Source organism: Phodopus roborovskii, unplaced genomic scaffold (assembly GCF_943737965.1).
Source record: "Phodopus roborovskii unplaced genomic scaffold, PHOROB, whole genome shotgun sequence".
Lineage (NCBI taxonomy): Eukaryota > Metazoa > Chordata > Mammalia > Rodentia > Cricetidae > Phodopus > Phodopus roborovskii.
The window spans coordinates 2,257,097-2,282,933 of record NW_026126645.1 but is presented as its reverse complement, the minus strand read 5'-3'; the positions used below and the strand labels follow the sequence as shown (position 1 = coordinate 2,282,933).

General features: G+C 50.1%; 1 protein-coding gene across 1 annotated transcript in view; it reads right to left on the bottom strand.

Moving 5' to 3' along the window:
* Asap3 (ArfGAP with SH3 domain, ankyrin repeat and PH domain 3) overlaps nt 1-25,837 on the bottom strand; it is a 39,768-nt gene that overhangs the window by 5,922 nt on the left and 8,009 nt on the right. Inside the window, exons 3-18 of the mRNA XM_051173586.1 lie at nt 12,869-12,941; nt 12,635-12,780; nt 12,028-12,102; nt 11,019-11,068; nt 5,981-6,092; nt 5,684-5,769; nt 5,207-5,282; nt 4,989-5,075; nt 4,708-4,817; nt 3,044-3,113; nt 2,739-2,826; nt 1,712-1,760; nt 1,415-1,605; nt 1,200-1,333; nt 864-958; nt 501-678 (exon numbers count right to left, since the gene is read on the bottom strand). Coding sequence (XP_051029543.1) covers nt 501-678; nt 864-958; nt 1,200-1,333; nt 1,415-1,605; nt 1,712-1,760; nt 2,739-2,826; nt 3,044-3,113; nt 4,708-4,817; nt 4,989-5,075; nt 5,207-5,282; nt 5,684-5,769; nt 5,981-6,092; nt 11,019-11,068; nt 12,028-12,102; nt 12,635-12,780; nt 12,869-12,941 — 1,620 coding nt within the window. The remainder of the gene's footprint in view (nt 1-500; nt 679-863; nt 959-1,199; nt 1,334-1,414; nt 1,606-1,711; nt 1,761-2,738; nt 2,827-3,043; nt 3,114-4,707; nt 4,818-4,988; nt 5,076-5,206; nt 5,283-5,683; nt 5,770-5,980; nt 6,093-11,018; nt 11,069-12,027; nt 12,103-12,634; nt 12,781-12,868; nt 12,942-25,837) is intronic.

Sequence of the window (25,837 nt, the reverse complement as noted above, 5' to 3'; positions counted from 1 at the left end):
ATACAACCCAGGAATTGAACCTGGGTCCTCTGAAAAAAAGCAGCCAGTGCTCTTAACCACTGAGCCATCTCTCTCTCCAGTCTCATAACGTCCAGTTTTTAAATATCCAATCAGTCACAGCCACTTCTGCTGATGAGATCATCCTGAAATCCTTCCTCCCTCATCAATGTATCACTAAAATGCAGTGGCGGCTTTCACGACTCTAATCAGCCCTGCCCTTTCCCACTTCCAAGGCTACTGTTGACCCATGTTACAGACAAGGAAATAGGGCTCAGAAGTGAAGTAACTGCACTGGGTCACACAGCTAAGAAAAGATACAGGCGGGATTCCCAGCTAGGTCTGCTTGGCTGGAATTAATTTTCGTCCCACTTAATGTGCGACATTTGAGCAGATGGCAGAAGACTGTGAGAGCTGGTCCTCCAGGACTCTGAGGAGTATGTGAGTGCAAGTGGATTGGAACTGGCCCTGGGCCTGGGGTGCGGGTGGGTGGACACTCTTACCTGCCCATCAAGCCCTGGTAGCAGCTGCCCAAAGTCCTGCCCATTGGCAAAGGCCTCCAGTACAGATAGGAGGTCCCTGCTGCTGATAGCTGTCCACAGCTTCTGGGGCTCAGGTGTGGATTGGCGTGCAAACCTGTGTTCCACATACTTGGCCACAATGTAGTTCCTACGGCTGCTCCTACCAAGACAATAGACAATCATGGGTCCTCAAAAAGTTTTTCCACATACTTAACTTCTGGAACCACCCTCTAGGAGAATCTGGTGTCCTGGTAACTCCGTCCTCCCAGCCTTCTGACCCCAGACCTCTCTCAGACCCTGGGATCTGGGGAGCTGGCAAGCCCCACCTTCTGAGACTGTCCTTACATGTCACTCTCAGCCGAGGGTTTAGGGCTCCTGTGGGAGGGCAGATGGGCCTCCATGACTTCATTGAAGAGGGAGTTTCCAATGTTCAGAGCCAGCTGGAGGCACAGCAAATGTGAGTGTCAACTCAGCAGGTGAAATCAGGTGTTAGGACAGAGCCACTGGCAGGCAAGCTTCAGCCTTCAAAGTCCAGCCCTTCCCCACAGTTCCACAGGTGCCGCCCCTACCAACATCACTCTGGGTTACTCTAGATCCATTCCCAGTGAGCCAAGCTGCTCAGTCTCCCGAGCCCCGCCCCACACTCCTAACATTCTCTCTGACCCCTGACCCTGCTCTCACCAGCAGCTCCGAGGGGCTCAGGAGGTCCAAGGTGAGAGACTGTATTCGGGAGAAGCGCACGCCCAGCTCTCGGTGGACACCCGAACACTGGATGCAGGTGAGCACACCCAGGTTGGTGCTGAGCCACGTGGGGTCTGTAGAGGAGTGCAGCTAAAGCCTAGATAGAGCCCCGAGCCCCTTCTCCACACCTCCCACAAACCTTCCCTATCACTGACCTGCAGCCCCACAGTCGCAACAATGGCCATTCCCCGGCCTACTCTTCACCTCAGCAACGAGCATCTTGGTGAGGTCCTGGGGTTCTGAATCCAACCTGGTGCCACCCCAGGGCCACTGGCCGCCACTGGGCTCCCCGTTAAAGGCGCTACTCAGTGCTTCGTCCTTGCTGTTCTGCAGCACAGATACCCATCTGTGCAAATGGAATAGGAGGATTGGGGACAGGAGACCGGGTGTGGACCGCGCTCCCTGCCCCGTGCACTGCCCCCCACCACTGCTGGCCCAGATCCAGCACTCACGCCTCACACTCCAGCTCATCCTCTGCGTGAAAGTGGTATGTACGGTTGTCTGTGGGTGAGAGAAAAGGGCGTCAAGTACACAGATTCTGCAGGCCTTCCCTAGGACAAACACTTATATGCCCCTGAGATCAGGCCCTCCTAAGTGTGACCTTCAGAAGTCATCTCCAAAGTAGGACCCCAGCAAGTCTCTCTGTATGAGGGCTTGGATCCAGGGTCAGTGCATATCACACCCCCTCCACCCAGCTCAAGCACAGCATGGCCCTTACCTCCAGCCATTCCCCCACTCTAGTCTCCTTCCTTCCTACCTCTCCCCCTTCACCTAGCCCTGCCAGATCCCAAACTGCAGTATCTATGGCTTTAACCATACAGCGCCCTGCTTCCAGACCCTCATGGGTTCCGACTATCAGGGAACAAGGTCCAGGACTATGAGGGGCTCTGCCTCACTGCTCCTGTGTGAAGTCCCTTGTAAGACCCTGCTAACCTCCCCTCTTATTTGCTACAATCTCTGTGTCTCTCAAGGTTAAACACAAATGCTCTCCTCAAACATCCTTTAATTTCTTACAGCAGGTTAGGTCTTCTAAGGGTCTCTAAGTATGACCCTCTCCTCTGGACAACCCACCCACCATCTTAGAGTCCTGGGTTCCCTCCTCATTCCTTTCAGGAGGGTTCCCTGAAGACTAGAGCCTTTAAAGAAAAATGAGACAAGGGTCTCATGTAGCTCAGGCTAGCCTAAACTCCCCATGTAGCTGAGAATGCCTTTGAACTTCTGATCCCCATGCTGGGATTACAGGTGTCCACCACCATGCCTAGTTTTATGTGGTTCTCAGCACAGAACCCAGACCTCAAAGCGTGCTAGGCAGTGTGAGCTACATTCCTGGCCTCCTTCCCAGACTGCCCTTTCCTCCCTTAAAGCCTGGCACCAAAGCTGTGGTAGCCTTTGGCTATTTAGTGGTATGGAATACAGATCCCTGGCTGCAGCCCCTCAGGAGGAGTACGGGGCAGTGTGGGGCCGGCATAGACTACTCACGGGTCACCAGGTCGAAGCACGTTTTCTCCTCAGGGTTTGGCCTCACTTGGCATGTCAGCAGGGTCAGCTTCACTGGGGGCCGGTTGATCTGTGGGAATTTGAGGGTGGAGAACACGTTATCCCCTGGGCCTCTGAGTACCTTGTCTCCTTGTCTATTAAATAATCATGAAAGTCCTGTTCCCCAGGCGTCAGGATGTGGATCCTAAGTAGAACCTTTGGAAACCGTCCTTCCTCTTAGCAGGGATCTCTAACACTGGGTCTAAGGGCTTGGCATCTGTCTACTCAGAGCCCCTAAGAGGCCTCACCATGCTGTGTGAGATGGTCAGGCAGCCATACTTGACTCCACACTTCCTCTTCTGCCAGACTCTTCGAATCCTAAAGCCCAGAAGGACAGAAAAACAGTGACGAGTGTCTCACATCTAAGCCCCCTGCATCAGAGAACAGAATCAATAAACCCTACCTTCCCGCTCACGTGCGTCACCACACCTGACCCTCAAGAAGCTCCTGGTATGGGGAGGGGACTCATGCTTCGGAATTCCTATCCTAGCCGGTCGCTGTGACTCTGGTAACCTGAGAATGTCTAGGCTGCTGGAAGAATCACAACTCAGGACCTCACTTATCTTGTGTGTGAGCATGCCAAGGCACACGTGGGGCCCAAGGGAGTCGGTCTGGTGGTTTGAATGAGAGGAGTCCACATAGACTCCCCAGTTAGTGGGACTGTTTGGGAAGGGTGGGAGGTGTGGCCTTACTGGAGGAGATGGATGTGTCACTGGCGGAGGGTGGGAGGGTGGGAAGCTTTGAGGTTTCAGAAACCCATGCCATTCCCTGTATGCTCTTTTGTGTCTTGTCCGTTGGTGAGATGTGATGCCTGCTGCCACGCTCCCTGCCATGATGGCCATGGACTCGCCCTCCGGCACTGTAAACATCCTATCAGCTCTTTCTTTTATAAGTTGCCTTGGTCATGGTGTCTCTTCACAACAATAGGGAAGTAACTAGAACAGTCTGCTGTCTTTCTATCGAGTGGGTTCCAGAGATTGAACTTGGGTGGTCAGGCATGACAGTAAGCACCCTTACTTCTAAGCCAGTGGCTCCCAACCTTCCTAATGCTGCAACCCTTTAACACAGCTCATGTTGTGGTGACCCCCACCATAAAGTTATTCTGACTGCTACTTCATAGCTGTAATTTTTTTGCTACTATTATGAATTATAATGTAAATGTCTGTTTTCTGATGGTCTTGGGTGACCCCAGAAGGCAGCAGTTCTCAACCTGTGGTTGTGACTCTTTGGGGTTGAATGACTCTTTCACAGGGGTGGCCTAAAACCATCTTCATATCAGATATTTATACTACAATTCATAATAATAGCAGAATTACAGTGACGAAATAGCAATGAAGATAATTTATTTTTTATTTTATTATTTTTTAACGAAGATAATTTTATGGCTGAGTCACCACAACATGAGGGACAGTATTAAAGGGCAGCACCATCAGAAGACTGAAAACTACTCCCCAAAGGGGTCGGGACCCGCAGGGTGAGAACCACTGCTCTAAGCCATCTCACTGGCCCCTTTCCAAATGAAAAGTTAATGCCAGGAAGCAAGGCATGGTTGATGCTTTCATTCCCAGGCATATATAATATACTGTATAGAGGGCAAGGATGAAGGCATTTTCAGCGCCTGGTAAGTCTGAACTTCTGCTAGATGTCAAACTCATGGATATCCCTTGCCTCCCAAATGCTGGGATTAAAGGCATGTGCCATGGATGGCCCTGCTGCTATAATTCTTGAAGAATAACCTTTAGCGAGCTTTAGCAAGGAGTCACATGCCCGGCTGTCTTTTGATAACTATACACTATCAGACTGCAAAATGGTCCACAGGAACATAAGGGCAGTCATTGGGGCATCTTCCCTAACCTTCATGTCCTAGCTGTAGGTCTTTGGGCAACTTGCCTCTGCTCTCTGTGTCACTCACCCATCGCTTTTCTTGTACAGGAAGCCCACCTTCTCAGTGCCAAACTGCTTGTTGCCTTGGTGCTGGTGGATGCTGTAGCCGCCCCCTGAGTTCTTCCGGTTTGGGTGCTCCTGCCCCTTAGACATGCAAAGGAGACTTCAGGGTGTCTGGGAGGGAAGAGCCTGGTGCTGCACTGCTCCTCGGGGACGGGACATTTGGGAGCTTCTTTCCTTCCCTCCCCCTGTATGCCAGGGTTGGGCCAGTGGGTTAGACATCTCTTTTAGCATGACTCAGGGCCTGACCTCTCTGCTCTCCAGATGCAGCATCCCTCGGAGGGAATCCCGGAGCTGGGTCAGCTTGTGAAGTTCCTCCTCCTGAGCTTGCCGAAGCTATGAGCAGAGAAGGATCCACAGCCAATGAGGAGATGTCAAGGCAGAGCCTGACGCACCAGTGCCTCCCTCTATGATGGGAACCAGCTCTCCACACTCACAGCTTCCCAGAAGGGACGGGCCAGACTTACCCTATGGACTGAGGCTGCCAGCTTGTCGATGAAGGGGGACAGGCTCTGAGCTGCCTTCCAGCCATCTTGGAAGAAGCTAAGAAAGGCCAGAAGCCAAACAAGGGAGGGATGGAAATGTGGATGAGGCTAGAAGTTGGAGAAGATCCCTACAGGGTACCCTTGGGCATGCAGCTTGAGGATGAGAGCAGGCATGCAGAGGTGAGGTTCTCTGGGTTCAGATCTCACTAGCCTTGAGAGCTTGATAACTGGGCCTCAGTTTCCCCATCTATAAAATATGGGTAAATGCTGTATCTGCTTCAGGGATGTTGGGGGATTGGTGGGATCACTGTGCCCAATCCTTAGTGCTTGAACCATAGTGAGTACTTTATTCATCTGTATAATAAAGTGTTGCTCATGAGGTCCAGACATAGAGGCCTGGAGGGGTGCTTGGTCCTGTCCCCCACAATGCATGAAGGGTGGAGGCAGGGAGATACTTACTTGTGCTGGGCATGGAAGAATTTGATGAGGCTCTGAAGGAAGTCTGGGCCTTGCTTCACCTGACTCTCTCCAGCTTTGACAAGGTACTAGCAGAAGACAGGACAAGAAGTGTGATTCAAGCCGGATCCTGGTGACAGGGGACTTGTTCCCCACCCCAGGGCTAATCCTCTTAGCCATGACTGAATCTTGGTTACATCCTACACGCCAGCTGGCCATCCCTGTGGCTGGAGCCTTGAGGGTCTGGAAGAGGAAACAGGAAACATACACAACCCATCCTCACTGGAAGTCGCACCTCACCTCACACATGTGCAGTTGGAAGATTCGTCGCTCTCGCTGTGTGTCCTGTGACATCTCCCCATGGCCTCCTCCTGTGACCCTGGCTCGATCCCTCTCCTTCTCCAGCTTGGCCCTAGGTCATAAAGAGACATTTGAACAAACTCAGCAACCCTTATCCCAGCCACCATCCATCCCTGCTATGGGCTCATGAATGTGGGAATGAAGCCCTTTTCCCTGTGGTATCTGTGTGCTAGGACTGGCAACAACAGAGGCTGGGGTAGGTCTGGGGAGCCCAGGGGGTCATGGGGGAAAAAGACACAAATCAAATCAAAGCAGAGTCAGGGTAGTAAAAGAGACCTGGCCTCATCACAGCAGCTTAGGAAGCAATATCTGCGTTGGGTCTAGAAGCCTGACACATCAGCTTGGAGCTTGGCCTGGGCAGGAGGGCTAGACAGTGGTATGCATTGAGGTGGAGGGCTTCAGGGAGTTGTGCAGAGATGGACAGAGATGGGATAGTGCCTGAGGCAATGGCAATAGGGAGAACCACAGTGGGTCTGGTTCCCACCAGTTAAGCATCTAGGTCTTTAAGCTAGAGCAAGAGGAAGGGTTTGAAGATTTCATGCCCGAAGACCAGGTGGGACCAAGGATGACCAGTTCTGATTATCTAGAAGGGACTTAGAGGTGGGTGGGTAGATGGTCACAGAGCCTTGGTTCTCATGAGTGCACAGAGCTTTTCAAAATACTAAAAGCCTGTGATACCCAGGCTGGGGCTGCAGTTCCGGGGCAGAGAGCTAGCCTAACATGCATGAATTCCTGGTTCAATCCCCACACTCCCCTAATAAAGAATGAAATAACTAGGGCTTTTCCCCTGTACCCCAACAAGTCTCCAGGGGAAACTCTCTTCTTTGGGGCCAGGGTCCCTTTGTGGATTGTTTCCAGGAAGTCCACCCACAGCAGCCAAAAGTATATTTGCACATCTCAGGCTGGGTGCTGATACCCGTGAATCCCACGTACAGGAGACACTTGTTTAACAGTTCTGTGTTCCAGGCAATGTGAGCCCTGAGCAAAGCAGAGCAGGCCCACGGGGTGGGACTAATCCCAGCTCTGCAGCTAATGAATTGCACAGCTTCCCCTCTTTGAGCCTCAGTCTTCAAATCTAGAAAATGGGGTGGCTTTCTATACCCAGATGATAGGCCAGTAGGAGACGGAGCAAGCAGAAGAGAGAGAGAGAAGGGGGAAGGATGACGGACACACAACGATGAGACTTTGAGAGGTAAAGACAGGTATCCAGGTGTAGTGAGGAGGGAGAGAGAAATAAGACTCAAGGCACATCATACACCTGCCAACCTCACTGCCTTGAGCTAGGTGGAGATGCCAAGTCTCCTGCACACCTCCCCACTGTCCTCTCCATCAAATCGAACTGCCTGCACATTCCGGCCTCTGTGTGGATACTACCACGGTACCGCTACTTTGTGTTTCCGATACTTATTGAGCCACTTCTCACCGTGTAAACCAGCAAGATCCAACCAGGCAGGGCCCCTGGCACTGTGTTATTTGTTTGTTTGTTTACTATCTATGGGTTGGGGGTGACAGTAGTGCCTTCTCCTGCTGGGGAGCAAACCTGGCAATGGTGTCAGGAATTTTTCCCAGCCCCTGGTACTAAGGACTAAGGAAGCCCTTCCTAAGCATTAAGAGTGATTCTTCCTAATTTACTCTTCTCAGAGATGGGGCCTTATGTAGCCCAATCTGGCCTCACTATGTATCAGAAGGTCATCTTGACCTTTTGACCTTCCAGCATCCGCCTCCCAAATGCTGAGAGTATAGGCATGCATCACACACCAGGTTTTATACAGTCCCAGGGACCAAACCCAGCTCTTTTTGTGTGTGAGGCAATCACTGCACATCCCTAACCTATTATTTTTAAGCACTAATTTTATATCAGGGCTTCACACACTAAAGTGATAAGCCCACAAAGCAGGAGTCATTTCCCCTATTGTACAGATGAGAAGCTTAAGGCTTGTCCAAGTCTCACAGCTATTAAGTGACAGAGGTGGGATTTGAACCCAGATCTATCTAAGGATGGTTGTTACAAATGGTTGTGAGCCACCATCTAGGTGTTGTGAATCAAACCCATATCTCCTGCAAGAGCAAAAAGTGCTCTTAACCCCTGAGCCATCTCTCCAGCCCCAGTGCCTGGTACTTTAAATACACTGTAAAACTATGCCATTTTACAGATGAGGAAACAGATCTGCATATGGACCAGCCTGGTAAACATGGTCCTCTGGCAGCATAGGACTTGGTATATCAGAAGCCCAAGGTAGAGAGAGCGCCCTCTTTTCATGTGCTCCAGAGGTATTCAGATGGTGTTTGCAGTCTGGGCCATCCCAGTGCTACCTGGAATGGCTTGCATGTGGTCCAACCCTGCAGTACCTTCCAGTGTATTGACATCCGGCAACACCTGGAGGCCCCAAAGGAAGGAATGCATACCTTGTACCATGCTGTGCCACTCAAATGCAGTCCTAGTCAGGGCCACATCAATAGTGTATCGCTAACCCTAGGCAGCCCATGTCTTGTTAATGGAATAGTATTCTCTTTAAACAAATTTTTGTTTGTTATGTTTTCAAGCCAGATTCTCACTATGTAACTCTGGCTGCCCTATATGCAGACCAGCATGTCCTCTAGCTCATAGAGATCTGCCTACCTCTGCCTCCCAAGTGCTGGAATCAAAGACATATGCCTTTGTTAGTAAAAGCAGAGTTGCTTGGGAAAATCTACAGGGAAAGGTGATTCTGTCCATTTTGGAAGACTTGGCTCTGCAAGGCTAAGGGAAGGAGACTCACGTGGTTCCCTCGGCAGCTCATACAGATAAAGCTAGCCTGGGTCTCCACTGCCCATTTTTGGACTTCTAAAATGAGCAGATGGCCACACCAATCCCAGGCAGGATGAGGCCCTGTGCTCACAGCCATAAGGGGAGGAGGGAATGACCTTTCGGTCTGGACCCGGATGGCTCTAGGAGATGGAGGGGCAATAAATGCTCCTGCATTTGTTTTTTGGAACCCATCCCACAGCAGTCATTATACACAGGAACAAATATTAGTCCCCAAGATGCTTCCTCCACTACAGGCAAGATTAAACCATTATAGAATGTACCTGTGGGCACACCCTGCCCTAGTTGACTGTTGCTGTCTGAAAATATGTATACACACAGAAAGATGGGTCATATGTACTAATGAAGAAAGATGGTCACATTTTGGCTTCTTCTTTGGGTAGATGGGAAGGCAGGGTTCTCATGCATCCCAGACTAGCCTCAAATGCTGTGTAAAGGGACAGAATACCTTGAACTTCTCACCCTCCTGCCTTCTCTTCCTGAGTACTGGATTTACAGGTCTGTGCCACCGCCACACCCATTTATAATATGCTGGGGATTGGACCCAGGGCTCTGAGAGCAATAGGCAAGCACTGTCTCTACACACTGAGCTACCCTCCCAGCCCTGTTTGTTGCTTTTTGTCTACTTGCTTTTGAGACAATGTCTCATGGAGCTCCAGCTAACCTGGAACTTACTATGCAGACCAGGCTGCCCTCCAACTCACATCCCCCTGCCTCTGCCTCCCGAGTACTAGGATTAAAGGTGTGCGCCATCAAGCCCAGCTATTGTTTCCATTTTTGAGGCTTCAAACTTGGAATCCTCCTGCCTCGCCCTCACAGGATATTTTTTAAATAGAAGGTTACATAACATGGTTACTTTGATCTCAGTCTCGTCAATATATTTCACTGTACATAGAAGAAAAAATGTCTCATTTCTGGGAGCTAACGACTTTTTGCCTATGCTTTGGTGGTTTCTCCTCACTTCACCTTGTTTTTTATTTATTTATTTTTTTCTGAGACAGGTTTCATGTCCCAAGCTGGTCTCAAACTAGCTATGTAGCAGAAGCTGGCCTTGAAATTCATCTTCCTGTCTCCACCCACATGCTGCAGCAATTATGGGAGTAAGCTGCCAGCTTGTTTGTTGTTTGTTTGCTCTAATTTGGTTTCTGGGGATTGAACTCAGGTCCTCAGGCTTGCAAGGTGAGCACTACTGAGCCATCTACTCCCCCCCCACCTTGGTTTTTTTTTTAATTCTAAAAGTAGAAATCTATACTTTTTTGTAAAATAAAATAGAATTTCTAACAGAGAACTTTCAGACACTCCCTACAGAGTGACCTTAATATTCTCCTAAAGATAATTAAACTTTTTTTTTCTTTTTTTTTTTTCTTTTTTTTTTTTTTTTTTTTTTTGTGTGTGTGTGTGTGTGTGTGTGTGTGTGTGTGTGTTGGTAAGGGGATAGGATCTCACTATATTGTCCAGGCTGGTCTGAAATTCCTCCGATTAAGTAATCCTCCCTCCCTAGCCTCCTGAGTGTCTGGGACTCTAGGTGTGTAACACCATGCTGAGCAAATGTTTTCTCTCTCTTTCCCTTTTTTTTTTTTTAACTTCATCATCTTTTCTAAATTATACATAAGAAATGTATTTTCTTTAGCAAATACATTTTCACAAGGAAGAATACAGGTTCTGAAACAAGAACCTGAGAGAGCCCAAGGAGTGTGCTTAGGAAGGGTTGGCCACTGAGTACCACAGACTCCTCTGTCCCTGGGATGACATAGCTGGTGGCAGACCTACAGTATGGAGTGGACACACAGGAAGCCTGTGTGTCCACCTCCTCCCCTCTCTCCTTCTATGTCCAACCCAATGTTTGCAGCTACCATCTGCTGCCCAGCTGTGTGACCCTGAGCTATGACTCAGTCTCTTTTGGCCTCTGAACACTAACACCCTCCTTTCAGGGCTGAGTGACCTTGAGGATGCAATGTCCTTGTCCACATGGGTACCACAAGGCTGGAGGGTCACTGGGGCAGCATCCCATGGTCTTTTCACAACAGCTCCCTCGGGTTGTCTTACAGCAGAGCCCCCAGCAGCCAGTCAGGCCTGGCCTGAGAGCCAGAGACCCTGAGTGACACATCCCAAAGTCAGCCTCCTTCTTCAACACAGCGCCCTCTTTAAGTCCACCCTCCCAAGATCACTTACATTTTGGTTTCGTAGTCTTTCCATGCCTTCTCCAGGTGCTTTTTTGAATCCTGGGGTTGAAAAAAGAACAAGTTGCCCAAAGAGAAATGTGAGCCCTGGAATAAACAGTACATTCTGATACCATTAGAGGGACCCCACTCTTAAATTAGGTTGTCCATAGCTGTTCTCCAACTGACACCCACTAACACTCAACCAACTGCTTTCCTGAGGCTCAGCCCACCCAACTTCTCCCCAGAGTTTCCTAGAACCAGGTGTGGTGGGTTCTATCCTGGGGTGTAGCCAACCTCTGGGGTCTGCTCTAAGTCTTGTCATGGGCCATGGAGGATGAGGGCAGGAAGATGGAGGTCAAATAGCACCCCTATTTTATCCTACCAATTTCTCCTGCTGGATACGAGGACACCCTCTCACCAGGAACAGACTGGTTGGGAAGTCTCCCTGAGGCCACACAGCAAACCAGTAAGACACAACTGACTCCCGGACTGGGTAGCCTGGGCCAGATGCCTGAGCTAGAGCCAGCCCAGCTATCCACACCCTTCTAGACAGTCTCAACTTCTTCTGAGAAAAAAAGTTACCTGTCTGGTTTGGGAGGTTCCCAGGCTGGTGTCACTCTGAGATGAGGACAGTTCCTCCCCCATGCTTTGTGGGGCAGACTGCCCAGGCAGACTGCCACCCTCCATTTGCAGGATCTCTGATGGATCCAGGGCTGCCAGGTGCAGACAGAGGACCAGCAGTGGGGCACTGGGGATCCTGGGCCTGCACCCTGAACCTTCCATGTACCAGCACTGGGAAGCACGTGTGGCTCACCTATCCTTTAGCCAGATGGTAGAGGGGAGGAGTCAGAGCTACAGGCCAAACTCTACACATGGCCTGGGTGCCAGGCTCTCCAGCTGACCCAAGGGCAGCATGAGGCTGTAGTCCTAGAGTGGCTGCACCTCACTTGGCCTCTCCTACCGCCCAGCACTATATCCACTGTACCCTCAGCAGCCCCGTGTCCCACACAGACACTCACATGCCGCCCGTCCCTTAGCTGCCCCTTCATCAGACTCTCCAGCGGGAAGGAGACGATGTTGTTCAGATTCTGAACCTGCAGAAAGCAAAGACCCAGCCCCAAGGAGATCAGGGCCCAGGAAGTACCAGGGAGCAGAGAAAAGCCACAGGGGTGTAAGAGGCAGGGGGAGGAAGAGATGAGGGGACAGAGGACGACTCAGAGCCCTCCCTGGGCTGCTCCACCCCTGCCCTGGCCTCTGCCTGCTCTGGGGCAGGACTGCCTTTGCTCCGGGGTGAAGATAGCAGTGCAGGGGAAAGTGAGGCTAGAAATCAAAGCTGGGGCAGGGTGGGGGACAGCTGTGATCCCAGCATTCAGAAGGCAGAGGCAGGAGTGGGACCAGCCTCAAAACCAAAGGGAACAGTACAGAAACTTCTGGTCCAGAGTCAGGGATCAAGGAGCACAATTGACTCATCCGGGTCAGTTCTGAAGATGCATGTGGGATTTAGGCTGGAGAGATGGCTCAGTGGTTAAGGGCGCTGGCTGCTCTTCCAGAAGACCCTGGGTTCAGTCCCCAGAAACAAGATGCTGGAGTTGCCCTGAATCTGGCAAGAAGAAGGAGGAGACTCACCAGGTTCTTGAAGAGTGCAGCCACCTCACGGGTGAATACAGCCAGGTTCAGGAAACCAGTGGACAGCTCATGGCTGTTCTGGGACAGGTGACTATTCCCCAAGGCCTCCACAGCCTCTCTGTACTGTTCCTCGTTCTCCACATGACCTACAGACAAGGAAAGGCTCTCAGAGCTGGCTGTAGGCCTGGCTGGGTCCCAGGCCCCAGGCCCCAGACCCTAGGCAGGCTCACTCACCAAGGCCAGAGCTGTGGATGGCCCGCACAGCTTTCTTGATCCTCTGCAAGATAGCCTGGTCGCCTTCCAGGACCTAGAGGCAAAGAGTACAAGGTTCAGTGGGACCATGGAAGAGGGCCTTGACTTCAGGATTACACACACACACACACACACACACACACACACACACACACACACACACACACCTTTGAACTTCCTGGGCTCCTCCTTCAAACCATAAGCTGGCCATCCTCTTCTGCCTGACCACACAGAAGCCACAAAATAACCAAGTCACTCCAGAAAGACCACAGACTTCCTCACTCAACTTAGTGCCAGCCAGCCTGCCACATAAAACTAGCAATGATACAAAGATGTATGACACCAAGCTATGGTTAGAACTTTGGCTCAACCTAACCAAAACTTTTTTTTTTCTTTTTTGGAGACAGGGTCTCTATGTAACAGTCCTAGCTGTCCTAGAACTCAATTTGTAGACTAGTCTGGCCTCGAATTCACAGAGATCTACCTGCCTCTGCCTCCCAAATGTTGAAGATTAAAGGTGTGCACCACCACTGCCCAGCTCCCCCTTTTTAAAAATCTATTGTGTATAGTGTTTTGCCTGCATGTATGCCTATACCCCAGAAAAGGGTACCATATCTCATCTATGTGGTTGTTGGGAATTGAACTCAGGACCTTGGAAGAGCAGTCAATGCTCTTAACTTCTGAGCCATCTCTCTAGGCCCCACCCAAGGCTTCTTAACCTATGGGTCACATAACTGAATGTGAGGATCGCAAATGATTTGGCAATAGTAAAATGTTTCTAAAGATATGATGACCAAACATTAATTCAAAATTAAACACATAATGAATCTGAGATATTTCCGGCAGGGTTCACCCACGCTGTATGAAGCAACTTCGCTGCAGCCTTGATTCTGAATGCACAACCTAAGTACCATACACTGTGTTCCATTTCACTACACCATATCAGCAAGAGCAGCCTGAAACACCCTGGTGCACACTCGAGACCCTTGTATGTTAGGGAACTGCACAGTTTTTGTTGTATATACAAAGCTTTCTACTCTTATAGAAACAATGGTTTGATCATAGGGAAGAAAGATTAGATATTCTCCTATTATTTCTCAGCATGGATCAAATTAGTCCTATCTGGAATCTGGAGAGATGCCTCAGTAGTTAAGAGTGGACAGTGCTCTTACAGAGCACCCAAGTTCAACTCTCAGCATCCATATTAGGAGGCTCCCAGCCTGCTCTAACTCCAGCTTCAGGGGATCAAATGCCCTCTTCTGGCCTCCACAGGTACCCATACACAATGTGGTAGATGCACACCCATCCACATACACATAAATAAAAACAAAATAATATCTTGGGCTGGGCATGGTGGCATATACTTTTAATCTAAGCACTTGGGGGAGAGAGGCAGTTGGATCTCTGTGAATTCCAGGCCAGATTGGTCTGCAGAGCTAGGTCCAGGACAGCCAGGGTTACACAGAGAAACCCTGTCTCAAAAAACAAAAAATAGAAAAACAAAAGTGTAAGGGGGGATTTCTGAGAGCAGCCTAGGAAGAGAAGGTGTTTGGAGAAAGGCAAAGAAGTTTCCAGGGGTTTCCTGTAATGACAGCAGCATCTGTCACATAGGTCCTCAAGCATACTAGGTGCCCAGCTGACTTCATGCTCCTGGCCACACACATAGAGGTAGGTGGATATCAACCAAGACCACACTACAGGTGAAGCAGAAGGAAGATGTCAGATCATGCAGTTATAAACAGGGGCAGAGTCAAAACTTAACCCAGGATGGGCCAAATCCACACAATCCAAATGCCCACATCAAGCTGATCCGCGAGAGTCAGGGGCATGGCTTTGACTCATAGACCAAAACCACCTCTGAACCTCATTCCTGACTCCACCATCTCCACCAGTCTTCCTATTCTCTCCTTGAAAGTAGGGGAGGACCTGGCTAAAGAAAGCGACATTGGGGCTGGAGAGATGGCTTAGCAGTTAAGAGCACTGGCTGCTCTTACAGAGGATCTGGGTTCAATTCCCAGCACCCACCTGGCAGCTCACAACTGTCTGTGTCTCCAGTTCCAGGAGATCTAACACCCTCACATGCACACATGCATGTGAAACATCAATGTATATACAATAATTAATTAATAATTTTAAAAAAGCAAAACTGGCAGCTTTGATCCCCAATTCCTAATACCCCCAAGCCTATTCTGCAGAGAAAATAATAGAGGGGTCTGGAGGACCCTGGAGCAGATTCCAGGACAGAGAGGTGGAAGTCAGGGAGACACAGACTTCAGCACAAACAGGACGTTCCCTAGTGAGGAAGTGTTTCCTTCCAAGAGAATGAGCTCTCCACCACTTGACATATCCAAGGGCTTCGGTGCTAAGGAGACTGAGGCCCTGAATCCTAAATCAGAACTAATGGGCAAGGGCTGGCAAAATGACTCAGCAAGTAAAGGTGCCTGTGCCCAGGCCTGATGACCTGAGTTAGATCCCGGGGTTCCTTCTGCAAGGTGACAGGAGAGATCTGACTTCCTAGAGTGCTCCTCTGACTTCTACACTTGTGCCTAGATTTGTGCACTCTCAGGAGTGTGCACACACATACTCACACACACACTCTCTTTCAGATATGCTGAAATTAATGTACAAATGAAACTCCAGAACTGGTGGCCATCTAGATTTCTTTCGATACTAAGAGTCAGTGCTTTTGTGCAAAATCCTATGAATATGCACTGGGCTAAGATGGATGAAACCCAGTACAAAAGAGATATGACTAAACTTGGGAAGGCCAGAAAAGTCCATCAGGCAGCCTGGCATGTCCAGCCCAAGAAAAGGCCTGAATTACAACCACTGGCTATGTCCTTTGTGCCCCTCACCTACCCAACATACACACACACACACACACACACACACACACACACACACACACACACACACACACCACTCCAGTTCTTGGCCTGAGCTTCCTGCCTGTGCAAAAGACCACAGATGGCAGCGCAGGTTATGCCTAGATGCCCTGCCTAGAAAGGCCTTCTGCCTGCACCTCTTCTTGGGTCAGGATGCATCAATAGTACCCATTCTTCATCCCTGGGGCTCTGTGGTGCCAGTTGCAGTTACCATGGCAACCTAGCAAAGGGGCAGGACTACTAGCAGTAAGGTCCTGGGAGCTGTAGATTAAATTTCACTATTAGACACTCACTCCTTTGGACCATTACAACTACAAGGCACAGACACCATTTTTATATCTCCAGTGACCTTTACGGTTATCATCGATCAACAACAGTAGTATCCCAATGGCTCTGGGTTTGTCATTTGACTGAGGTGACCCTCCAGGTACCCTCCATCTATAAAACCCTGCTGTAGCCTGCAGCTGAAGCAGGAGGTGAACCACTTACTTCTTTGCTCTGGACCATGAGGATGCCCCTGAAGAGACCAAGCCACAGAATATTGCACTTATAGCCTAAAAAAACTAAAGCCCAGGTGAATCTCTTCTCCAGGTCTCACTAAAAATACAAACAGACTAAAGGAAAGATTTGAACCAGAATCCAGACAGGGGCTGGGGAGACGGCCCAGTGGGTAAAAGGATTTGCTACCAAGATGGATGAACTGAGTTCAAAGCTTGGGACCTGCACGGTAGAAAGAGAGAACTGGATCTATCAAGTTGACCTCTGACTTTCACATGTGCACTTAGAATGTGCAAGTGTGCACAATGCATTTGTATGCATTCATAAAATAAGTAAATGTAAATTTAAAAATAAGAAGAAACAAAGACAGAGCGGCCATGAGTGGTGCATGTCTGTAACCTCAGCCAGTGGGCCTCTGTGAATTTGAGGACATCCTGCTCTACATAGAGAACTCTAGGCCAGCCAGGGCTACAAACAACACTCTGTCTCAAAACAAAAAACAAAACAAAAGGCAGATGGGCCTTCCCCCCCCCTTTCAAGACGGGGTCTCTCTGTGTAACCTTAACTGTCCTAGAACTCGCTCTGTATACCAGGCTGGACCTCAGAGATCCACCTGCCTCTGCCTCCCAGTGATAGGTTAAAGATGTGCCTGGCTCATTATTCATTAAGAAGTATAACATATAAAATGTAAACACCCCTGCTTGCTGATTCTAATGAATTGGTGGAGAGGTTTGCTTGCTTGCTGAAATCAGTTGGAAACGTCTGGAAGATGAGTCAGGGAGACTCAGGGTGAGGAAAGTTGCCTATGCTCACATAGCTCCAACTGTTAGATCCCATTTCCCTGTGACCTAGACCCTGGAGGGCCACTGAATATGACCAGCACCTCTAGGATCACACTTATCAATTTGAAAAGTTCTCACCTGGATGCCAGCAAGCTCTAGAAAGAAAAGGAGTCTCATCAACTAACTCATCTGATCACCTCCTAAAACTGTGCATGGCTCCTGTGCTTTCCAAGCACTCCTGGGTTCCTAGTCCCCAACCTTTCCCAGATCTCTAACCAATCAACACCAACAACTGTTGCTGGGATGCCCTGGAAATCTCGCCACCACTCAAAATGTGTTTCTGGGAGGCTGAATCCCGACTCTTTGATCTTAGACTGATGTTCGCAGGGAAGATTAAATTACATGTTCTACATATGAAACATGGTCATTAAAGCAGGTTATGTGAATGCCAAACCAAATTACACTAAACACATTTAGTAAATAATGTAGAAACTGCAAACAGTCCCAGACGAAGTGAATCTCTAAAGAGAAAGAGAGGGAGGAAGGAATAGAGAAGGGGGATTTTGTTTGTTTGGTTTTGGTTTTTCAAGACAGGTTTTCTCCGTGTAGCCCTGGCTGTCCTGGAATTCAGTCTGTAAACCAGGCTGGCCTCGAACTCACAGAGATCTACCTGCTTCTGCCTCCTGAGTGCTGGGATTAAAGGCATGTGGCACGCTCCCCACCCCCAGCAAGCCCTAATATTTCTAAAGATTTATTTCTCATATTATGTATATGGATGCTTTACCTGGATGTATGTATATCACTTGCATGCAGTGCCCGTACATCAGATCCTCTGGAACTGGAGTTACAGACAGTTGTGAGGTACAGGGAATTGAACCTGGATCCTCTGGAAGAGCAGCCAGTGCCCTTAACCATCTCTCCAGCACCCGAGCCCTGATTCTTAAAAACCAACTGTAGCTGGGTATGACAGAAAAGCTGAGGGCTGCTGAGATGCTCAGAGGTTAAGAGCACTGGCTGCTCTTCCCAAGGACCCAGGTTCAATTCCCAGCAACCTCTCGGCAGCTCACAGCTGTCTGTAACTCCAGTTCTAAGGGTATCCAACACCCCCATACAGACATACATGCAGGCAAAACACTAACAAATTTCAAAAAAAGGAAAAATTGGGGGCTGGAAGATGAAAGAATACGATACTTGTTGAAACCAGTAAGCTAAGAGTGGGCTTGAAAATGTCTACAAAGCAAATAAAGAAGACAAAAGGGCTCTTAGAGCGAGCAGAGCTGAGGGCTGCCCGAGTAACCTGAAACTCCTCAGTGACTTCAGTATGGTACAATGAACTGGCCCCTTTCAGCTTTCAGTGAGAGAGAATACAGTCTGGGAGATTCTGGGGCCCAGGCCTGGTGGGAGGGTCCCAGGGGAGGCAAGGAGGGAGGGCCTGAGGCAGTACTTGGGAAAGGTGGCAGTCAGTCAAGGAGTGCAAGATAGAAAGAGGAGACATTTTTTCCCTGGCCTAACCCTTCTCAGGCATGGTGACTCTCAAGCAAGTCCCTAGCGCCTCTGGGCTGCCAGCTCCCACCACACAATGGGAACAGCAGTCTCGACTACTTTTGCTCACTGAAGATGGAACTGTGTAAAGCTTCACCCGTGGCTTGTGTACGAGGGAGCTGGGCTGGTCTAGCCAGAGCCTGCCTGGATAGCTCAGGCACAGAGAGGGAAAGTGTGGGCCTGGAAACCTCGCCAGCCTAAACTTCTAGGACAACTCCAGCTTAGCTCCACCACCAAGGGTTGTCTGGAGGCCCCTGGAAAACTGACCCAGACGCATGTCAGTTATGATGAGTGCCTGCTGACCTCTAGCCACATGCTGGGGATAGAGGATGACACTGTCCCTGTCTTGGATGCTCACAGCTTAGGCAAAGAACACCAATGAGGAGGAGCCTGCTGAGGGCTGAGGATGCTTGGCAAACCCAGGGTCAGAGCACAGAACAGCCCTGAACCCACCCAGGGGAAGGAATGCATCTTCAGACCCCAAAATGAGAAGGCACAGGAGAAGTAAAGCAGGAGAAGATGAGGCTATGGAGGGTCAGGCACACCTGAACAGCAGCCTGAGCATCCAAGCACTCACAGGGCCAGGGAGGAAGTGCGAGCATTCTGACCTCAGAGCTGAGCCTCTGGCTGCACAGGGAAGACCTCAGGGAGGGTGCACTGAAGGCAGGGAGTGGACATGCTTGCCATCATTGCACCCCAGGCTTTATTCCCAGCACCAGGCCACTCTGTATCTCCTATGGAGGGAGTCCTTTCACCAAATGCAGGTTTTATAGACGAGGAAAACTGTGGCCAGCTGGAAATTGTGGCACATGCCCAAATAGGGGCCAGAACCTAGACTCTTAGCCAGGCAGGCAGATTCCAGGGGCCAAGCTTTACCCTACAAATCTTAGAGCACCTAGCAGGTCTGACCATGGGTAGTGATTGGACAAGGTCTTGGGGCAGGAAGTTCGGATGCAGCCAAGGCCCAGGTGTGAGACAGGGCATTCGGCCTTATCCCTGGGGCAGGACAGGGTGACAGAGGGACAGGCAGCTCTGGCCTGGAGCAGATTACCCAACAGGAAGGACGCAGATTCCAAGCTAGCTCCTGAGCCTGCACCCTGTAGAACCACCCACTGCCCCACTTGCTTTAGCGGTGACTCTGTCAGTCATGCCCCGCAGGGTAGTCATTAGAGCAGAGGGGGAGGGAGGCCAGGGAGGCTGGCAACGGGCTGGGGGTCTCTTACTCCCCTGCCCCAGCAAACCATGACGCAAACCCAAAGGGCGGGGAGTCCCTGCCATCCCTCTTTCTCTTCTTCCTCCCATCTGCTCTTAGGGGGTGAGGCAGATCTTTTGTAGCTTAGGGATGACCTTGAACTTCTGATCCTCTAGCCTTTACCTCCACTGCAAAGCTAGGACTCATGCATGGGAGGGAAAAGATCCTCCCGGGCCTTTTCTCTAGCCCTCTCCTCTCCCCTCCACCCTCTCTTCTCCACCCTCTCCCCTCTACTCTCTCTCTTGAGCCAGAGTCTTCCTCTACAACCCAGACTGGCTTCACACTCATAGTAATCCTCCTGCTTCCGCCTTTCACATTCTGGGATTATAAGCACGTGTCACCACATCCCCACATCTGATTTCCCAATCATCTCTTCTAAAGTGCCAACCCCTCTGACAGGGATGTCTTCGGAGGCAACACAGGAACAGAGAGGGACCAACATTCCAGTGCACATGTTCAAAGCTGCAAGACCAAGTGACTTGGGCTGGAGGCTGCAGGGGTAAGGTACTGAGTTTTAGGCCCCCTCTATGTACCCGGAGAAAGTTCCTCCTCCTGTACCTCAGCTTCCTCATCTGCAGTTTGGATCTGACAGATATCGAGTTCCAAGGGATGCCTGGAACTCAGAACTGAGTGCAGGATACTCTGCAAGGCTGCTCCAGCCTGGCCAGCTTCAGGAACACAAGCCCACCAGTGACTTCACCCCAGTGTCCCTGTGCCCTGTGTGTGCAGTCAGAAGGTATTCCAGGAAAACAGGGTTCGACCCTCTGCCTTCGCACAGCCCTATGGGAGACAGGCCTGGCCGGCAGAGTGGCTTTGCCCAGTCTCCCCTATGCCTGGGCCTCCCACTTCAGAGCCCCTCAGCCGGAATGAAGAAGCTGGGCGGTGACAGGGAAGGCTCCTGCTGGCTCTGCCATTTATTATTTCAGTACTCTGGTTGCTTTCCTTCCTGCAAGGACAGAGCCCGAGTCGGCCGTGTGCCCCCATACACCCCAGGTGGGGCCTCCGTGGATGGTTCCCAGCCTGGGCAGCAGGCCAGCCTGGCCAGCTCAGTCCCTCCACTGCCCCTTAGGGGTAGCTGGAGGCGGAGAGGAAGAGGGGCTGCAGGAAAGGAGCCACACCCTCCCCCACATGGAGGCCTCAACAAACCCCAAGTTTCCTGGCTGGGATTTTCCTCAGGAGACTTCTCGGCAGTGATGAGCTAAGAGAGCAAGAACTTTGCTGGACCGATGGCTGAAGATTCCCGAAGATTCCCAGCCGACCCCTGGCTGCCAGCCCTGGATTCCACCCAGTCAGGGGAGAGAGCCTGGCCTGCTGGACAGAAAAGTATGAGATCTGGAGCCTGGCACCCTCTGGCCTCCACTGGTAGCCAGGACAACACCCACCCCCTGCTCTTCATCATGAGCCCCTCTGGCACCAGCTATGGAGCACTTGGCAATTCCCTGGCCATGCTGAGCTGTATCCAGTCACCTCAGCTGCTCCCTCTGCCTGGAGGACTCTCCTTCCTTCTGGAGACAGTCATCTCTCCTGACTCAGCACGAGGGTCACCCCAACACCCACCACTGCAAATTCAACCTGCCTTGGCATTTGCCATTCAGTGCCAGCTACAGGCTTCTATCAGAGCTCTTACTGTCCTGTGTGCCATACATGTGACGTGGGGAGTGTGAGGGGCTGACGACAGGGGGAAGGCAGTGCCTGCTATGTGTGTGTGTGCACAGGTAGAGGCCAGGGAAGGGCACTGGATGCCCTGTTCTGTCACTGAACCTGGAGCGAGGCTGGCAGCCAGTAAGTCTGGACAATGCTCCCGTGTCTGCTTCCTACAGTGTTGGGGTTACAGGCACTGGCTTGACCACACTGGGCTTTTTATATATATGGCTGCTGGGATCCGAATTCAGGTCCCTCACATTTGTGCAGCAAATGCTCTTACCTACTGAGCCATCTTTCTAGCCCCCTCATTACGTTCCAATATGCATCACCCACCACAGGGGCGTTCATTAATATACCTATGGGATGAGTGACTGACTTAATTAGCTAATTAACATTATCTAGGCTCCACTGGAACACAAAAAGCCATGGGGAATTAAGAACTCCAATTGTCACAATATGATGTCCAAGTTCAGGGTTCAGTCCTCTTAGCTGTGTGATGTGAGGCAAGTGACTTAACTTCCCTGAGCCTCCGTTTCCCCTGTCTCAGAGCACTGAACCCTGGGGTGCTGTATATAGGAAGGGTTTCCTAATAGCTATTGTCCAGTAGCTGCCTTTTCACTATTCCCAGGCTGCCCAGGAAAACCACCTAGAGTGTTAAACACACACATAAAACAAACAATAACAAAACAACAGAACAAACAAACACTGGGGCCTCCCTTGAGGCCTGTGACCTCTCCCTGGGGACAGTCTGAGAAACCAGGCGTCACTAGCAGAGTGAGTAGGAAGTTCAGCTCTGGCTCAGCTTCCCAGGTGCAATCCTGACTCTACCACTCTTGACTCTACCACTTCCTGCTGGTAGAGTAGCCAGATTTAGCAAAAATAAATACATAACTCAGCTGGACTTGTATATCATATCAAACAATGGAAGAACAACTAACTTTGGGGGTGGTGAAGTATGGTTCAGAAATTGCAAGGACATCCTGTATGTTACCTGGCAATCCTGCTTGCTAAGATACATTACCCCCTCCATGCCCTAGAAGGTTCCTTCCATGGGGATTCCCACAAGTGAGCCTGTGGAAAACACTTCACACTGCCTGCTCTGCCTGCTAAGCTAGGCAGTGGGACAGACTTTAAAAATGCAATGCTAACTGTAAGAAGTTAGAGACAGGATGCCATCCATATGCTACAGGAGCCCATCTTTGAAAAATGTCCAAAACAGGCGAATCCAGAAACACAACGTGGCTAGTGCAGAGGGTGACCACTACTCAGTACTGGGATCCTTACTGGGGTGATGGTGATGACTCTACAACACTGGGAATGGACTAAAGACTACCAAATCATAAGCCTTAAAATGGGAGATAACAGAATGGTAGAGTGTTTGCCTAGCATGTGAGGTCCTCATTCAACTCATTCAATAAAGAAAGAATGAACAGATACGTAAATGTTTAAAATTATGTGTATGCTTATGTCTGAGCATGAGTATGCTGTCAGTGGTTTTGAGACCCCGACGTAGGTGCTAGGAACCAAATGCAGGACCCTCTGGAAGAGCAGTACACTCAAGACAGGATCTTTCTGTGTAGCCTTGACCGTCCTAGAACTCTCTTTATAGGCCAGGCTGGCCTTGAACTCTCAGAGGTCCACCTGCCTCTGCCTCCCAAATGCTGAGATTAAAGGCATGCTCCACCCTGCCTGGCTGCTGCACACTTTCTTAACTGCAAGGCCATCTCTTTAGCCCCTAAATACATAATTTTTTTTAAAGTGAAGGTGTAGCTCAGTGGTAAGAATTTGTAAGACCCCGAGTTGAATTCTCAGCAGGAAAGAAAGAAAGAGGGAGAGAAAGGAAAAGAAGAAAGAGGAGAGAGGGAGGAAAAAGTTTAAAATGGTCAATTTTATATAATATAAAGTTTCTCACCACTTTAAATAAAACTACCTAATGACACCATGGGAGACTGTAATACATGGCCAGAACTGAGCCTCCGGGGTGGGTTAGTAACAAATGTTTGATTCAGTAACAGGTGGATGGGAGAGCAAAGGGCAGAGCAGAGGAAGATCCTGCCTCCTTTAAAACCAGGTTCCAGAGAGCCAGATGTGGTAGCACACTCCCTTAATTCCAGCACTCAGGAAAGCAGAGAAAGGTGGATCTCTGTTCTGTGAGTTCGAGGCCGGCCTGGTCTACAAAGAAAATTCCAGTACAGCCAGAGATATACAGAAAAACCCTGTCTAACAAAAAAAGGTTCCAAGCCAAGTCTGGCAGTACGTACCTATAATCCCAGGACCTGAGAGGCTGAAGCTGGGGGATCACTGCAAATCCAAAGCCAGCCTGGGCTGTAAATGAAAGCAAACAGGCTCCAAACCTCATTCTCTGTCTTCTAAAGCACAGAGCCCTTTCTGACCCGCTACCAGGGCTCCTATTCTCGACTAGTCACTCGTAGCAGCCGCCTCATCCCTGCTGCAGACACATTTATATGTTTGTCGTGTGCCAGATCTGCCATGGATGGGGAACTGGATTCCAAAAGGTTAAGCTACTTATCTAGGACTACACAGCCAATAGCAATCCAAAGCCAGGTCTGTCTGACCTCACTTACTGATTGCTTGCTATTGAACTCGGCCAGGGAAATGGATACTGTGGTCATCATAGGTTGATCATGCTTTCAAGGATCGTGTCCTTTCCCTACCAGATGGAGACCTTGTCTGGTCACCTCTGTGACCTCAGGAACTGCCTTTGTACCCAAGGGTGTTCTGTAAATATGGCTTAATGGGTCACTAACCTCTAGTGGCCATTCAGAGCTTTCTGGTCTGCTTTCACACGGACTGTCAGTCACCTGGAGAATTTCCAAGCAGCTCCTGCTCAGGCCTCGCCCCTGAGAGACTCTGATTTAGGGTCAAGGTGAAGCCCAACGTATCTGAAGTTCTTCAAGCTCGTGCAAGGTCTAGAACCAGCAGGGAAACCTTTGGCAGCTGCTACCGGATCAGTCCTCCAAAGTGCCTCTGGTGACTGGAGAGGCTGACAGGACATTCCTGGGGCCTGCCCTGGAGCCTGAGGAATCCTATATGCTCTCCCAGAACCACCTGGCCTCTTAAGGGGCCTTATCTGCCCAAGACATATGTGACTGAGGGCCAGGGATGTAGCTCTGGTGGTAGAAGGTTTGCTTAGACTGTGTGAAGCCCGGGGTTCAGTCCCTACACTGTATACAAAAACTGGACAGAACATGCTTGCCGTCCCATTCATGTAGCAGGATCAAGAGTTCAAAGTCATCCTCAACTGCTCAGCAAGCTCAAGGCCAGCCTGAGCTACTGGTACCTGCTGCACAAGCATGAGGAACTGAATTCAGAACCCTGGTGCTCACATAGATGATAGCCAGGCTCACGGTACTTCTGTAAGCCCAGCACTGTGAGGTTAGACAGGAGGCAAATCCCTGCAGCTCATTGGCCAGGCAGCAATGAGAGACCCTGTCTCAAAAAACACATGGCAAGAGCAATTAAGCCAAGATGTCTGACCTTCTACATGCACATCTACAAGTCCACGGGCACACACATTCACAGACCCACAACAACATATACCACCCCCACCCACCACCCCACTCACCACCCTCATACACATCACACACACACACACACAGCTAAAATTAAAAAAACAAAACAAAAAAAGACAAAACTAGGTGATCAAACTGCCTCTGAGAGTGTTTCTTCCTTCCAAAGTTTCAGTTTCTGTTTCCAGAGCTACCTTGTCATTCCAATGACCAGAAACAGCTGGCATCAACCAAGAAAAGCACCCATGCAAGGCTGCAGTATGTGCAGGAGGACAGACGTTGAGACCAGGCTGAAGCCAACCCTCACCCCAGACAGAGGCGGCTGGGAGGAGCAGGACTGGGCTCCCAGGGCCCCGTGTCTCGTGACTCACTCACCTCTCTTCAAAGCAGCGGACGGACGAATCTCCTTCAGCCTATCCACATCTCTCCGGCACACAGAGGACACGACACCAACCCTGTTCACACACTCACCACTACCTTCACAGTGCCAAAGCCATTGGTAGTTTTGCTGTCTGCTTATTTTGCTAGAGGCACCTGGGCAGCTGACCACCATGCCCTCCTCCAAACATTCTCACAGCTCTGACCCTCCTTTCTTTTCAGTATCCTTCCTTCGCTTCTTCCGCTATCTCCCCAGCTTCAGATCCCCAGAGCAAGGACCTGGGCTCCCACACTCCTCTCCCAGAGGTGACCTCACCCATTTCCACTGCCAGGATGGATGTAAATGAAACGCACGGATTCGGGAACTTTTGGAGTGCTGGGTTATGAACGCCCTACACACTGGTAAACCTGTGCCAAGGACATCTGACATCACGACACAA